Genomic DNA, 18,223 nt, shown 5'->3' with positions numbered 1-18,223 from the left:
AAAAGTTTTAATTACCCCTTCAGTGTATTTCATTATTATACATTTCACAGTGCTAAAATGCTGTGTTAAACATCCAAGAGAATCCTTGAACTTATTGGTTGCTGCCTCTGTAGGTACACTGGTAATGCAAATAAACAATCAATTTTTATGATACTTAAATATTCAGCCCTGGGTTAGTAATTAGAAATGTGTTCATCCCGATGTGCTTTTACACTGTGGTAATAATAATAATAATAATAATTATTATTATTATTATTATTATTATTATTATAATTTACAAATCTTTAATTATCATTATATAGTATATAGAATTTTAGCTGGGGATATGGATCAAATTTGATCATGTTTGGATGCACCTTCTTCTTTAGCGTTTTTTCTTTATTTTTTTATTAATTTCAGCATTGTACCCTATTAGTGCTACTACAACTACTGTACAAATTCATATAATGGCAAGAAACACTCAGTTAAGAAAGAAGACAGCCCATAATTACTGTAAGACACGAAGGTCAGTCAATCCAAAAAAAATCTCAGGAACATTGAATTTATCCCCAAGTTCAGTTGCCAAAACCATCAAACGCTAGGATGAAACTGGCTCTCATGAGGAGCGTCCCAGGAAAGGGTGACCAAGAGCTAACTCTGTTGCAGAGGATAAGTTTATTAGAATTCCCAGCCTCAGAAACCACCTGTTGACAGCACCTCAGATTACAGCACACATAAATTCTTGTGGGAGTTCAAGAGATAGACATATTTCAACATCCACTGTTCAGGGGAGACTGTGTGAGTCAGGACTTCAGGGCCCAATTGCGGCAAAGAAACCATTACTTCGAAAGAACAACAAGCTACACTCTTGGGCCAAGGAACACAAGGAATATACATTAGATCATTTGAGATGAGATTTTAGTTCTAACTGCCGTGTCTTTGTTAGACATAGAGAGGGTGAGCAGACAGTTCCTGGATGTGTACCTCATGAGGCTGACTGAGAAAATGCCACAAATGTGCAAAGCTGTCATTAAAGCAAAAGGTGGATACTTTGAAGAAAACATATTCTGGGTTATTTACCATGTTTTTGTTGACTATTATATCGTATAAGAAGGTGTGTCCAAACTTTTGACTGGTAGTGTAAGTTGATGAACTCTTTGCAATTGTTTCCATTTACATTGTGGGGTATTGTTATTTATGAGAAAGTCAAACAGTACTCTTGAAGTGTAAATATGACCAAATTATATGTTAAAACTGTATAAATCTAACTAAATAATGTAGAAGTAATTGTATAAATCTAACTACACTGAACAAAATTATAAACGCAACACTTTTGTTTTTGCCCCCATTTTTCATGAGCTGAACTCAAAGATCTAAGACTTTTTCTGTGTACACAAAAGGCCTATTTTTCTCAAATATTCTTCACAAATCTGTCTAAATCTGTGTTAGTGAGCACTTCTCCTTTGCTGAGATAATCCATCCACCTCACAGGTGTGGCATATCAAGATGCTGATTAGACAGCATGATTATTGCACAGGTCTGCCTTAGGCTGGCCACAATAAAAGGCCACTCTAAAATGTGCAGTTTTACTGTATTGGGGGGTCCGGGGGGGTCCGAAAACCAGTCAGTATCTGGTGTGACCACCATTTGCCTCACGCAGTGCAACACATCTCCTTCACATAGAGTTGATCAGGTTGTTGATTGTGGCCTGTGGTATGTTGGTCCACTCCTCTTCAATGGCTGTGCGAAGTTGCTGGATATTGGCAGGAACTGGAATAATCTGTCTTATACGCCGATCCAGAGCATCCCAAACACGCTCAATGGGAGACATGTCCGGTGAGTATGCTGGCCATGCAAGAACTGGGATGTTTTCAGCTTCCAGGAATTGTGTACAGATCCTCGCAACATGGGGCCGTGCATTATCATGCTGCAACATGAGGTGATGGCCGTGGATGAATGGCACAACAATGGGCCTCAGGATCTCGTCACGGTATCTCTGTGCATTCAAAATGCCATCAATAAAATACACCTGTGTTCGTTGTCCATAACATACGCCTGCCCATACCATAACCCCACCGCCACCATGGGCCACTCGATCCATAACGTTGACATCAGCAAACCGCTCACCCACACGACACCATACACGCTGTCTGCCATCTGCTCTGTACAGTGAAAACCGGGATTCATCCATGAAGAGAACACCTCTCCAAAGTGCCAGATGCCATCGAATGTGAGCATTTGCCCACTCAAGTCGGTTACGATGACGAACTGCAGTTAGGTCGAGACCCCGATGAGGACGAAAAGCATGCAGATGAGCTTCCCTGAGACGGTTTCTGACAGTTTGTGCAGAAATTCTTTGGTTATGCAAACCGATTGTTGCAGCAGCTGTCCGGGTGGCTGGTCTCAGACGATCTTGGAGGTGAAGATGCTGGATGTGGAGGTCCTGGGCTGGTGTGGTTACACGTGGTATGCAGTTGTGAGGCCGGTTGGATGTACTGCCAAATTCTCTGAAACGCCTTTGGAGACAGCTTATGGTAGAGAAATGAACATTCAATTCACGGGCAACAGCTCTGGTGGTCATTCCTGCAGTCAGCATGCCAATTGCACTCTCCCTCAATACTTGCAACATCTGTGGCATTGTGCTGTGTGATAAAACTGCACATTTTAGAGTGGCCTTTTATTGTGGCCAGCCTAAGGCACCTGTGCAATAATCATGCTGTCTAATCAGCATCTTGATATGCCACACCTGTGAGGTGGATGGATTATCTCGGCAAAAGAGAAGTGCTCACTAACACAGATTTAGACAGATTTGTGAACGATATTTTAGAGAAATAGGCCTTTTATGTATATAGAAAAGTCTTAGATCTTTGAGTTCAGCTCATGAAAATGGGGCAAAACAAAATGTTGTGTTTATAATTTTGTTCAGTGTAATACAACTCTTGGTCACAGCTTGCTTTGTCTTTGAATTAATCAGCTACTTTTTGTACCTTTTGTTTGCCATTTTGCCAGTGGGTTGTGAATGGAGAACAAGGCAATGTATCTGACCACCACCAATGAAGACCGAGATAACAGCTCATTCTATGAGGAGGGCTATGATGGGATGAATCTCTCGAAACTCAACCTGTGTGAAGAAGGTAAGGATCTTATAGCACATCATCTCAAGATCTATCACAGAGCTCATTTCCTATCTGACCAAGACAGCTCTTTCTTTCATATTATCTCAAAATTGTTGCTGTCACTCAAAGTCTTAATTAACCTCAATCCAACCCTGCAATATTTACTATTTCTATTTTCTTTATTGTGTTATTTTATTATTTCTCACCAGAGTTTTAGAAAATGTCATTGCCCCACAGCTGCAGTCTCACTTAGAAGAAAATAAACTCTTATAATCAGGCACTTAGACTGCATGGCTCAGGGTAATCAATGACCTCCCGTCTGAGGAATTTTGGGTCTCTTACTATTCTATTGCTTCATCTCAGCTCTCTCTCACACAAAAGCTCCTTGGCAGTCTTGTCTGTCCTGGTACTAGACTTTCCTGGATCATTGTTTAACTCTTGGAAAAACAATACTTCATCTCCATTTTGTCAATGCAGTTGTCAGTTCCCAGTTGTCAGACAGGACTTTCTGTCTCCCTCTTCCTCCTGCTGATGCTTATTACTGTTCATCTATCTATGTAAAATGTTAGACAGCAGGTCATTTGAGAATGCCAAAGAAGAAAAAAAAAATATGCTGAAAATCTTGTTGAAAACCTGAAAACCACACTTGAGTAAAAGTACAGATAGCTTACAGTGAAAAATACTACACCTTACAAGTCACCAATTCCAAAATAACTTGAGTAAAAGTCTTAGAATATCTGGTTTTAACAGTACTTAAGTATTTTACTAATAATAAAAATAGGCTCAAAGAAGCACTAGTCAAAGAGACATGCCAGTGAAAATCTGTAACATTGTGGAGAAGCTGGAGAAAACAGGCAGAGGCAAGGATCTATGTGCAGGTATCTAATGGAAACACTAGAACAAACAATAAACCAAAAATCACAGGGAACAAAGAACATAATGATGAGCAAACAGACAACCATTACATTCAACAACTCACAATGAACTGAAGAAACACTATGGCTATATATACACAGGGGGCTAATGAGTTTAACAAGATAACTAGACACACCTGGGGAAACTAATCAAGGACCAACGGACAAACAGACTACAAACACCAAAGGAAGTGACATTAAAGTCCAAGACACGGCACCGAGAACATGTAACAAAAACAAGAAATATTCGATTTGTCAGAAAAGCAATCATGTTTATTTTCTAAAACCAAAATAAAACTGAGCACCTCAAAATTGCAAAACAACAACAACAACAATGTCCTTCAAAAAGTTCTCTTCAGTATAACAGATAGATAAAATAATGTTATGTAAAATTAAAAAGTCCAAAGCCTTCTTGAACTGGATGTGCTGGTCACTGCCTCATTGTCTCTGCAGTCATGTCCTCATCTCATGTATAAAGCACCTGTGATTCACAACTACTTGCTAAGGAGCTTGCATTCACCTAAAGTAGCCTTGTTGACATTTTTTTTTTTTTTGATTGCTTGAAAGAACATACAAAATACCAAGTAAACAACAGGAAGAAAAATCTTAATACAATTCAAGAAGTCCAAATAGCAGCATAACAAAAAACATAGATAAACAAAATAAACAATTAGAAAATTAAGAAAGAATACATTTGAAATAAATACATATATACATACAGAAATAAAATACAACACAAGGGATGTAATCATCAAAAAAATACCTTCAAAAGATGACATAGTTTAAGGTATTTTCTATGACGCATGAATTTTAAGGATTTGAAAAAGACCATTAAATCTTTCTGGAAAAGTAAGAAAGTGATGGGGGGTGGGTTTTATTAAAGAATCTGCATTGATGAAAGTCAAGTTTGGGTGAGTAAGTGTAAAACTCATAAGATCTAGTACTTTCGGTGCCCTGTAGCAGGGAGTATCACGTCTTTTGTAGCAGAAATAAACTGCTGCAGAAAAAGCTAGGTGCCATGCAAAATGTAATGTGTAACTGAAAGTGACGTGACATACAGCCAAGTATGGTTACCCGTACTCAGAATTTGTGCTCTGCATTTAACCCATCCTAAGTGCACACACACAGCAGAGAACACACACACAGCAGAGAACACACACACACCGTGAACACACAACCAGAGCAGTGGGCAGCCATTTACTTGCTCAAGGGCACCTCAGTCGTGGTATTGAAGGTGGAAGAGAGCATTGTACATTCACTCCCCCCACCTACAATTCACGCCAGGTTTATGAGTCTGACTCTCTAACCATTAGGCCACGACTTCCCCAACAACACTCATATAAAAAAAAAAAAGAGTACAGAAACTCATTCAAAAATGTAGTGAAGTAGAGAGTAAAAGTTGCTAAAATCTTTGATACTCAGTAAAACTACAAAGTATCCGAAAATATACTCAGGTACAGTAATTACATTTACTCAAATACTTTACCTCTGAACAGAACCAGATAGGACAAGCATTGTGCACCCTCTGTATCACATACATTACACCACAGTTACCATGCTTGGACAATAACATTAACATTCTTCATGAGAAGAGAAGAGTTTTTCACACTTGCCTTTACTCCGGGTTATTGTCGTTCCAAACCCGCTTTTAGCCCTGGGTAAACAAATGTTTCACTATAATACCAAAAGAGAGTTAGCACCACTTTTTACTCTGTGTTACAGAACTCTGTTTAGCACCGCCTTTCACTGTTAACTCCGCCTTGTGGTGTTAAACATGTCAAATGTGAAATGATGCAATGTTGGAATGTTACGGCAGGATGCTTGATCAGAATGTCCAATCAGAAATTGAAAAGAATGTACCTCATATCAAAAGCTTTGCACAGTCTCAGAAGCCCTGCATTCTGGGTTTATATAATTGTTATTAGTGCTGTCAAACGATTAAAAAAAACGACTTTAAAAAATAACAGCTTCTAATTTAAGTGATTTTAAATCAATCTTCACATGAACCAGTTTTAATAAATGTCATATTTCAAGTCAAGTCAAGTTCAAGTTCAAGTTGAGCTTTATTGTCATTCCGCTACATGCGGGGGCATACAGTGGAACGAAATGTCGTGCCTCACAGGACCACGGTGCTACATAAATACAGGCATACAACAATGGAGTAAGACAATATAAACCTATACACAACTATCCTACTGATAGATTTTGACTATAAATATAAATATACTATCTATAAAAAAGTACCTATACAAACTAAAAAATACAAACTATACAAACTATACGAATGCTTCAGATAAGTACTGTACATGTGCAAGGAGAAACATTGAGTTCAAGCAGCTGGCTGGGGAACAGTGCAGGATGATTTGTAGTGCATGAGCATGTAAACATACATATATTACGGAGTTCTTTTGTGGGATTTGTGTACACACAGCAGTGTGTGTGAAAAGTGACTAGTGCATAGAGGAGGAGAGTGTGCTACTACAGGTGGTTTGTACAGGCCCACTCACCTGTGTGTAGCACACTTGAATTGCACGTTACATGTTACAGGAGGTAGGGGTTTGTATGGGGGTTCAGAGAGGCGGGGTGATTAGAGTTCAGGGCTCTCACAGCCTGGGGGAAAAAGCTGTTGAGCAGTCTGGCAGAGCGGGCTCTGATGCTCCGGTACCGTCTTCCTGATGGTAGGAGCTGGAAGAGACTGTGGGAGGGGTGTGTGGAGTCCTTCACGATACTATTGGCTTTGCTGGAGCATCGTGTGAGGAAAATATCCAGGATGGAGGAGAGGGGCACCGATGATCCTTGCAGCGGTGTTCACTGTCCGTTGTAGGGTCTTGCGGTCTGCTGCAGTACAGTTCACGTACCAGACAGTGATGCAGCTGGTCAGCACACTCTCAATGGTGCCCCTGTAGAAAGTGGTGAGGATGGGTGGAGGAGACTTGCTCTTTTCAGCCGGCGGAGGAAGTGTAGGCGCTGTTGTGCCTTCTTGGAGAGTGACATGGTGTTGGTGGTCCAGGTGAGATCCTCTGTGATGTGCACCCCCAGGAATTTAGTGCTGCTGACTCTCTCCACAGGCGAGCTGTCGATGGTCAGTGGGGGTGATCACGGAGTTTCTCCTGAAGTCCATCACAACCTCCTTTGTCTTACTCACATTGAGGGACAGGTTGTTAGTGCCACACCATTCAGCCAGCTGTGCCACTTCCTCTCTGTAGTGCGTTTCATCGTTGTTGCTGATGAGGCCTACCACTGTTGTGTCATCAGCGAACTTGATGATGTGGTTGGAGCTGGACTTGGCAGTGCAGTCGTGGGTCAGCAGCGTGAAGAGCAGTGGGCTGAGCACACAGCCTTGTGGGGCACCTGTGTTCAGTGTGGTAGTGCTCGAGGTGTTGTGGCCGACACGGACTGACTGAGGTCTTCCGGTTAGAAAGCCCAGGATCCAATTGCAGAGGGAATTGTTAAGGCCCAGCAGGTTGAGTTTATTTATGAGCTGTTGTGGGATTATTGTGTTGAATGCTGAGCTGAAGTCAATGAACAGCATTCTAACGTAGGAGTCTTTATTTTCTAGGTGGGTAAGAGCCAGGTGGAGAGTGGAGGAAATTGCATCGTCCGTAGAGCGGTTCGGACGGTATGCAAACTGGAGCGGATCGAGTGTGTTGGGGAGGCTGGTTTTGATGTTGTGCATGACTAACCTCTCAAAGCACTTCATTATGATTGGAGTCAGTGCTATGGGACGGTAGTCATTTAGACAGGACACAGGTGATTTCTTTGGTACCGGTATGATTGTTGTGGATTTGAGACATGTGGGGACGACTGCCTGGCTCAGCGAGGTGTTGAAGATATCTGTTAGGACATCTGTCAGCTGTGCAGCGCAGTCTTTCAGTACACGGCCAGGTATGTTGTCGGGACCCGCAGCCTTGCGTGGGTTGATCCTAGATAGGGACTTCCTTACGCCGGCTGGAGACAGACAGAGCGCCTGGTCGTTGGGAGGTGTGGGCAGTTTTGTGCAGGTGTGTCATTCAGCATTTCAAACCGTGAGTAAAAGTGGTTGAGTGTATCTGGGAGGGATGTGTCGTCATCACAGGCCTGTGGCGGGGGCTTGTAGTCTGTGATGGTCTGAATAGCTTGCCACAGGCTCCGTGTGTCACTGCTGTCTGTGAAGTGATTGTTGATTTTTTGAGCATATGACCGTTTTGCATTTTTGATGCTGCGGGACAGATTGGCTCTTGCTGTTTTGAGGGCTGCTTTATCTCCTGATCTGAATGCTTCATCTCTGGTCTTTAGCAGCCCACGAACCTCTGCTGTCATCCATGGCTTCTGGTTGGCGCGTGTGGTGATGGTCTTGGTGACTGTCACATCATCAGTGCACTTTTGGATGTAAGCAGTCACAGTTTCAGTGTACTCCTGCAGGTCTGTGTGGTTGTTGTAGGTGGCCGCCTCTTTAAACATGTTCCAGTCTGTGTCCTGGAAGCAGTCCTGCAGTGCTGAGGTGGCATTGTCTGGCCATACCTTGATCTGTTTGTGAACCGGTTTGGCCAGTTTCAGAAGTGGTCTGTATGCTGGGATTAGCATAACAGAGATGTGGTCTGAGTACCCGAGGTGGGGGCGGGGTTCAGCTTTGTATGCGCTCTTAACTGTTGTGTAAACAAAGTCCAGTGTGTTATTTCCCCTTGTTGCAAAGTTCACATGTTGGTAGAACTTTGGCAAAACTGTCTTTAGGTTTGCGTGGTTGAAGTCACCGGCTATGATGAAAAAGCCGTCGGGGTTATTTGTTTGTTGTTCGCTGATGGTGCTGTACAGCTCGCGAAGCGCGTCCTTTGCGTTTGCGCACGGTGGGATGTATACCGCGACAATAACAATGGCCGTGAACTCCCGCGGCAGATAGAACGGTCGACACTTCACAAACATAAACTCCACCAGCGATGAACAGTGTTTTGTCACTACCTCAGCATTGTTACACCATTCTTTGTTGACGACACACACAAGCCACCGCGCGAGTCTTACCAGACAGTGATGAATCTCTGTCCGCTGCGGTAGCAAGTTAGTCCGTGCAGCTGAATGGCAGAGTCCGGGATGTTGTCGTTCAGCCATGTTTCAGTGAAAACAAACACACAACAATCCCTTGTCTCATGCTGTGTAGATCGACTGAGTTGAATTAAGTCCAGTTTGTTTTCCAGAGAGCGAACGTTTGAGAGCATGAGTGTTGGAAGAGCCGGTCTTGTGGGGTTTTCCCTCAGCCTAGCTCGTATACCTCCGCGCTTACCGGCGCTTCCGTCCTCTCTCACACCGCTTGACGCCGCCTTGTGCGGGTAGCGACAGTAGGCGAGGCCGCGGTCTCGAGGTCCGGCTTCAGCAGTAAACAGAGGCCTCGTAGCTTCTCAGTAGCCGCCGGCGAGAGTTGGTCTTTGTATGCGTTGCCGATATCCCAAAAGTCTCTGGCGAACATATTTGAGTTTAGGAGTGATTTCCTTATGAACTAGCGGTAAATTTACACTATTTGGAGACGAACAGACGACATTAAAAGACAAAAAAGCACCGTCTTTGGGACCTGGAGCAGCCGCCGCGTCTGATCGCGCCGCCATCTTGGGTCTTCAAACCCATATTTAGCTACCTGTACCCTTCAGCAAGTAGGAAATATACAGAAATTGAATCAAATTATCAAACACTAACTTCTAAATTAAAAATACAAGAATCCTTAAAAGAGAAAACCAATAACATTTCTAGCTTTTTCTTTTGTTCTTTGATTAACAGACATCACAGCAGCTGGGTTATTATTTATTTATTTTTTTTGGTTGCTATTATTTTAAGAGCTGCCTCTGCTGAACGTGACGCAGATCTGACACGTATCGCATTTCCTCACTCTTTACCTATTCTGACCCACTTAAGGTCTTAAAGTCTCTACTAAAGAGCTGACAAGTTGAATCGGGTGTGTTAGATGAGGGACAGAGTGCTGGGTGCTCCGGACAGTTCTGAAAACCACTGCATTTTAGAGACATATTCTGAAATCTGACTTATATATAACAAACACTTGCATGCACAGTTTTAAGGCAGCTTTAACCACCTTTTTGGTAACTTCATGACTAAACTGACGACATAACTTCAACATTGCATGCTTGTTGTTTCTTTTGTGCATTAATATGAAATGATATAAAGTACAGCGCACGCCTCTTTATTTGTGTGTGCATTTGAAGAACACGCACTACGAGCACAGTATAACGGCTGACAGGACAGGAAGATTGTTTTTACTGACAGATGGCCTGACAACATCTCATCAGACCGCAGTTCACTGATGTTCTACTGAAGCTCCTCGTCACCTGTACCGTTTCTGCACTTGTTTGACTCGTGCCTGGTGCTGAGGTGAAGTGGAGTGCCGGTCTGAAAAGTGTCTTGTTTGATGTGGTCGTAAAGATGTTATGTTATGTTATCTAAATAAACAACATTGTCACGAAAAAAGAGACAGAAGCAGCAGTTGTGAAGGGGTGGCCAACCCTAGCTCTGCCCCTGCGATAACATTTTTAACGCCATTAAACTGGAAAAATTAATCGCATGCATTAACATGCTAATTTTGCAGTACTAAGTATTATAAAATTATATTTTATTATTATATCATATCCTTAATCCCCAAAGTCCCATGAAAATCACACAATACATCATATGAACACACTATGTCGTACACTGTGTTGTAATCATATATTTATTGGCTTCATGTTTCATTCATTCAGAAATGTTGCTATTTGAAATGCTGCTACTTGTCACAGCACTTACATATTGTTGCTCTTTTGTTGGTTTGATTACTTCTATTGTCCTCATTTGTAAGTCGCTTTAGATGAAAACGTCTGCTAAATGATTAAATGTAAATATAAATATCGAGAAGAATCCATTATTTAAACCACACACACTGGGTTATGCAATTATGGTTTTTAAGAGCATTAACTAAGGTTAAACATCAGCATATGAGTACCAGGATTAATTCTTGACCCGGGTAAAGTTGTAAATGAGACGTGAGACGTGTGGATCCATTTGCAGGCTTTTATTAGACAGAGACGTGGTCATAACAGGCATGGTTCAAACAGTGGCAAACAGGTATAACACGCAAAACCAAGAGTAAATCCTAAGGAAAGTGTGGGTCAATGATCGGCAAACAATATCCAGAGGGCTTGAGAAGAGGGGTAGTCCAATACCATGAGCAATAGTCCAGGCGAGGTACAAACAGAGTCCGAATGGCAAGACAAGGGTTAATCCAAGGCAGGCTATAAACTAGATAAACTAGACTAAGACAACACGGAAGGGCTCCGTAGAGTAGCTCTCGCTGGAAGAGCGATAAATGCTAGACAATACTCGGAAACTAGATCAGGATTTGAGTGTGTTTTAGAGGTCTTCACGGAGGACCCGGGACCCGTACGGGTTCGGGTCTATATTTTAAATGGTCAGCCGGGTCCGGGTCGGGTCACAATCTATTTCTTCGGGTCCCGGGTCTGTTTAACATTGTGTGTAATACCCGAGTCGATCGGAGAACACCGCACCCGCCAGTGATCTGTCAGTCAGCATGCATGTGTTTTGTAACTTGCAGTTTGTAAAATTAGGATGAGAAAATTGTGAGCGGGAAATGAGGTGAAAAAAACAACACGCGTTACCTCAGCCACCAGAAGCAGAGCGCGGGCGGAGTTAATGTACTGCACGCGGACGGTGATCATGGATTCCTTCATGAGTGATTTGGAAAAAAAAAAAGCTGAAAAACAAAACTGAAGAAGAGACGCACCTGTTATTGAACACGCACGCAGAATAGTGTAACGCACTTCTTGTTCTGCACGTTTTTTGCTAAAAAAGAATTGCTCCGAGTCTTTATTACAACCAACAAAAAGTAGCGTTATTGTTGCGGAAATGCAACAGTCGAAGTTGACTCGAGATGGAGAAAAAAAACAAAAAACTGCGAAGTTGCATTAGTCATCCGTCACTGACCATGACAGCATGTAGACTTTTGAAGCAATAATCAGTGGATTAAGAAGGCTCTTTCAGTCGGCAATAGAGAGGAACGAATAGCCAACATGGATGGAAATTTATTGACTAGGAGGATGCATCGCAGTCAGGGAGAAGGCTACTAACAGTAGTAAGGGAATTTTTCATTTATTTTTTTCTCGCAACTTGTTATTGACTTAATAGCAGTTTGCTGTGCAATATGTGCCGATCGGGTGCAGTCGGGTCTGTCTCTTCCCCGCCGGGTTCGGGTCCAACTTTCGAATAATGGTCGGGTCCACGTCGGGTCCGGGTAGTACATTTAAGGCATTTCTCGGGTCTGCACGGGTTCGGGTCCCACTTACAAATAAAATGCGGGTCCGGGTCGGTTCGGTGCAGCACATTTACGGGTCTCTTCGGGTTCGGGTATGAATTTTTGGACCCGTGAAGACCTCTAGTGTGTTTTATATAGTGGGTGTAATAGCTTTCAGGTCAGAGTGTGATTGGTGACAGCTGTTTGATCAGTGCAATCGATGATGGGAAATGCAGTCCAGTGTGATGTGTGGTGTGAGAGTCAATATGATGGAGAGGCGACCTCTTGTGGCAGTCGGACGGAAGGCCATCAACCAGATTTGTGACAAAAGTATGAGCTGTGTGAAACTTGAAATAATGTTTAACTACTTAAAATGTCATAATGCATTCTGGACTGCCATGGTTTAAGTGACGAGATTCTAGAGATTGTCTACAATTATTAGCATTTTCATCCATAAAAACCTTTTAGGATACTGGGCAAAATATACCATAAATACAAATTATATATTAACTGTACATTTACTAAATATATGGCTGCTAGTAAACTGTTGTATTAAAAAAAAAAAAAAAAAAAAAAAGAATTACTGTAAAGTAAAAAACAGGAAAACAGTAATGACTGCAGACAGTCGTTGTATTGTATCATCATATCTTGTATTGTTGTCACATCTTTAAAAAATGTAGTATTCCTCTCAGTAGCTCCTTTTGTGTAGGCTTAAATAACAAAATGCCTTGAAATTTAAATTTTAGAATATTAATTGTTATTTTTGTGTTGGTTTCCTGTTCATGCTACAGATTGTAAGCTGACCGACTTGATGTCATACTATTAACCAGCTTATCTTACAAAAATCCTATTTTGCTGCATTTATATATTAATTTTTTTGGCATTTTTTGCCTTTATTGTGACAGGACAGATCAGAATTGACAGGAAGGGGGGAGGGAGGGGGGAGGGGGTGATGGTGTGTATGCCATTCTTATAGTCGGAGACTGATGAGGTGATAAGAGACAGGTGATTGCAATTGATGATGGGTCCAGGCAAAGGATTATGGGAAATGGAGTCTGGGGTAAGTGGTAAAGGGTACAGGATGGGGTGCCCTCTAGCAGAGCTCATGGGCACTCCAGCTAGAGATTGTGACAGTAGCTTAACGATGCTGTAGGTATTCATATTTATTTGAAGTTATTAAATACAACAGCATGTTTATAGATAATATTACTAATGCTGCCACGATTAACGTGTTAAGGCAGGAGATTAAGTTTTTCGGTAACACTTTATTTTGATGGTCCCTTTTGAACATTCTGTTGACACTAAGTAATGTTGCAACTACATGTCAACAAACTCTCATAAGTGTATTAGTAGACTGTCTGCTTCATATCTACTAACTCCTTATTGTGTTGGTCTCCCAACAGATATTCTACTGACTATAAGTAACTTTGCAAGAACGTTTCAACTTAATCTAACCCTAACCCTACCAGTCAAATAATACACTACTAACACTCTAATAAGAGTCAGTAGAAATTTAGGTGCAACATTACTTATAGTCAATAGCATGTGATAAAGGGACCATCAAAATAATCAAAAGGGGGCATGGAATCAAAAGGGGGCATTGCCTCATCAGAAAGCATTCGTGGGCCGTGTCCCCCCGAGTCACTGTGCCCCCCCACTTTCCATCCTCTCCCCTCCTTCCTGAACGTGTTCGAAAGTGAAATAGGAAAAAATAGTGTGCATACGAAAGCCATTGCACGCTTTCCCAAGCGTCAGCAACTGCACGCGATCACAGATTGCATTACACCCCAGACAGCAAGCAGTGTCGGCCCAGATCCGGCCCACATCTGGCCCGCATGGATTTCACATGGGCCAGATGTGGGCTGGATCTGGGCCAAAACTATGTTGCTGTCTGAGACCCCATTCCCCCCCCACTCAAAGTAATTTGTCCCCCCCTAGAAATTTAAATGCCCCTCCGACTGAGGTGCCCTGGCGCCAGGCCTGGCTAAAGCCCTATATAAAACAAAAACAAAAGACATTCTAATCTGGTTAACGATCGACTAATGAGCTTCGGTTGATGGTCAGGGAAATAACCTAAAATGAACAAAATGCAATTGCATACATGAGCTGAGACCAGACTTGAAATTTCATCGTAGCCACTGCTCACTTCCATATTTATCAATTCCAAGTTTTGCGTGATGTAATGACGCAGTGGCATGCTCGAATTTTCCGCAAATTCCTACCAGTACCACTCCATTTAGAAAGCATTATCTTAAGCTAACCGTGAATTAGGCTAAAGTAAGGCAATAGTTTTGAACACTGGCTGGTTATGTACTTGCTCAAATACTGATTTTAGTCAGTAATACTATGATTTTTATCATTTTTAATAAAAAAAAAAAAAAAAAAAGTTACAACAACAACATAAAATGCAAACAAACGGCTGCTTTTATCATGTTTGTTTTGGGATTGTGCTAGTTCCAGTGATTTATTTCTGGTTAGTTCCCTCTTTATTAATGCCCTAATTACTTTATTAACACTGTTACATTAAGTATTAAAACAAGTCCAGCAATGCTTATAATAACTAGATCTGGCAACATGGCGGAGCAGAGACTGCACTTGCGCCAAGCTCCTTCACTCCTGCGTTTCGCAGCTGCTGCAAGTCAGCCACATGAATTTATTCAGCTACATGATTTTTAAATAATTTTTCATATGTTTTCAAATTTAATTTTTGAACATGAAACATTTGAAAATACACTGGAAAATAAGAAGAATAAAGTTATTTTTCTTTTTTGATAAAGTTTTAAATAGAAGATATTTACAAAGTTATAATTTTAATAAAAAAGAATACTTTCTTTAGTTATACAAGGCATATTTGTTAAATGAAAACTACGAATCGAACAGATTTGCATTTAAAATGGTATTTTCATGTAATTTGACGAACTTCCGGTTTAAGCCACGCCCACTTCCGGATCTATCTGAATACAGATAAAAATACAAATAATTTTGAGATCGTCACAGATACAGATACAAATAATGGCTCCGCTGCACACCCCTAACATTACTAGTCTTCTGGTGAACAATTAAACCGTGCATGTCAATACACTGAAAAAAAAAAAAAAAATCTTGGTAACACTTTATTTTAGGGTTTCTTAACTAGTTGCTTATTAGCATGAATATTACTAGAATATTAGCCATTTATTAGTACTAATTAAGCACATATTAATGCCTTATTCTACATGACGTTATTCTACATCCCTAATCCTACCCAACACCTAAACTTAACAACTACTTTACTAACTATTAATCAGTGATGGGAATAACGGTGTTATAAATAAACGGCATTACTAACTGCGTTATTTTTTTCAGTAACGAGTAATCAAACGAATTACTGTTTCCCCTGTTACAACGCCGTTACCGTTACTGACAATAAAATGTGGCGTTACTATATTATATTATTAGAATCAAATTTTTCAGTTCATCTGAATGGATACGAAGTGTAGCTGTATTTGACGTACCATAAACAGTGTGAAGGCGCACGACTCACCGTCACTTTCTCTCACATACACGCACGCATAGAAAGATACAGAGCAAGAGAGTCTTTCATAACATGCAGAATTGACGCGCTACATGTAAACGATATTCTTTGTTGTATTTTCCTGTCAAAATAACGGAGTTCCTTTGGAATTCTTGAGCTTTTAAGAACTGCCAGTTTCTCTGTTAGTGGGCGGAACTAATGCACAAACGACAATCTCATTGGCTGGCGCTCACCTATTATCGTCCCTGTTTTGATTTCAGCAAATCAATTCGAGCGAACGCAGACAACGTAATTAATATTCATGAACCCAGCAGCTCATTAATCCTTAGTGCTTTTATATTGATGACAAATATGCATTCATAATTTGTTATTCTAATTACTAAAGTTCTATCATCATATAATATTAAATTATCATAATATTATATTATAATGCTTGACTGACTGATACTAAGTGTCAGAAGATAAATAGTGTAGATTAATGTACAATGTTTTATAATAATAATTTATTCTTTTTAGTGTCCATTTCATTAATTTAACATATTTAATATTGCATCCAAAGTTATTTGACATTTGAACAATTTTTTAAAAGTAGCGCAATAGTTACTTTCCCTGGTAATTAGTTACTTTTATAATGATGTAACTCAGTTACTAACTCAGTTACTATTTGTGAGAAGTAACTAGTAACAATAACTAAAGTAACGTGCCCAACACTGTTATTAATAAGCAGCAAATTAGGATTTTATTGAGGGAAAAGTCGTAGTCGTAGAATAAGTGTTCCCTATTCTAAAGTGTTACCAAAATCTTTATTCAAACAATTAAAATTTGTTCCCGCTCTGGAATGGCATTCTCACTCTGGTGACGTCAGTTTGACGGCTTGGGGAGAATCCTCTTGCTATTTCCGGATCCATGTCTCTACTCATTTCACTTGAGAATACTATATCAGCAGCCATTTATGAGTACTATTTAATTAATATTACATACAGGTGCATCTCAATAAATTAGAATGTCGTGAAAAAGTTCATTTATTTCAGTAATTCAACTCAAATTGTGAAACTCGTGTATTAAATAAATTCAATGCATACAGACTGAAGTAGTTTAAGTCTTTGGTTCTTTTAATTGTGATGATTTTGGCTCACATTTAACAAAAACTCACCAGTTCACTATCTCAACAAATTAGAATATGGTGACGTACCAATCAGCTAATCATCTCAAAACACCTGCAAAGGTTTCCTCAGCCTTCAAAATGGTCTCTCAGCTTGGTTCACTAGGTTACACAATCATGGGGAAGACTGCTGATCTGACAGTTGTCCAGAAGACAATCATTGACACCCTTCACAAGGAGGGTAAGCCACAAACATTCATTGCCAAAGAAGCTGGCTGTTCACTAGCTTTGGGTACCGTTCATGGTACCGGTACCCAACGGTACCTTTTTTCGGTACTTTACTCTCTGTGTAATAACAAAAACATTTATTTCAGTGAAAAAATAAGTCCAAAACTCTTAATTTCAACATTTTGAACAATAGGACCCTACAATTTTTTTTCTTTTGTTTCTTCCAGAAATTATTTTGTTTTATTTTTTCTGATAATGGACTGAAGGTATGAAACATTTATTTATTTTTAATCAAATCAAAATGAAACCCTTTTATTTTTTTTGGCAAACAAAAGAGGTTTACTGTTGCAATTAATACATGGTAGAATAACTGTGTGAATATACTTTTAAAAAAGTTTTAATAATAATGGTATTTTTTTCTACAATTAAGTCGTTAATGTGGTTGTAATAATTATTTTTATCATTTAATTGTTTTATTTAAATTTGTCAGTAAATGGAATATATAAAGATGTACATTATACTGTACAAAAGTAATACAAGAGTAATATATTTCTGTTGCATGTTAAACTGCACTTTTATTTTGACAGGTTGCCGTGAAGTTTCTGTGTGTATACAGTATGATATGATGCTGGTTTTCTCAAATGAAACGGTAAAATTCTCATGAAGTGACTCTCACAGCCTGTAAGTTCATGTGTTCATGTAGTGAGATGCAGAGTCCGAAAATCACCGTGAGTTCACGTGTGCTTCAGTATTTGAGTAGTAAACAAAACCGTGTGTCCGCCATTCATACATACTGAGGCTAACGGAACATGCAGGATTCATATTTAAACCATCTTTTTGCGTTTTAATATTCATATACACTAGTTCATATCGTGATTTGAATTAAGTGACAGACATTCTTTTATTCATCCAAAACTTGACGAATTCCGTGGCATTCCGCGCTATAAAGTAAATTCCATTTATATGAATGGACTCCACCATCCTGTCTGCGTTTTCGCGGAAACCATATAACCCTAGAAATGTAAGCACACTTCAGAACATTTCGGTTTGCCCTGTGTGTTGTATTTTAAAGAGTTGCAGGGGTGACAAGTCACAGGGTCTCTCTCTCTCTCT

The 18,223-nt window shown here is 40.3% G+C and overlaps 1 protein-coding gene across 1 annotated transcript in view; it reads left to right on the top strand.

Moving 5' to 3' along the window:
• The window catches only part of scara5 (scavenger receptor class A, member 5 (putative)), a 67,647-nt gene that overhangs the window by 3,698 nt on the left and 45,726 nt on the right, over positions 1-18,223 (top strand). The window contains exon 2 of the mRNA XM_058756581.1: positions 2,989-3,113. Within this exon, the coding sequence (XP_058612564.1) occupies positions 2,999-3,113 (115 nt within the window). The 5' untranslated portion in view covers positions 2,989-2,998. The remainder of the gene's footprint in view (positions 1-2,988; positions 3,114-18,223) is intronic.

The sequence above is a fragment of the Onychostoma macrolepis genome, chromosome 20 (genome assembly GCF_012432095.1).
Source record: "Onychostoma macrolepis isolate SWU-2019 chromosome 20, ASM1243209v1, whole genome shotgun sequence".
NCBI classification, from domain to species: Eukaryota; Metazoa; Chordata; class Actinopteri; order Cypriniformes; family Cyprinidae; genus Onychostoma; species Onychostoma macrolepis.
This window is presented reverse-complemented; position numbering and strand designations above follow the sequence as displayed.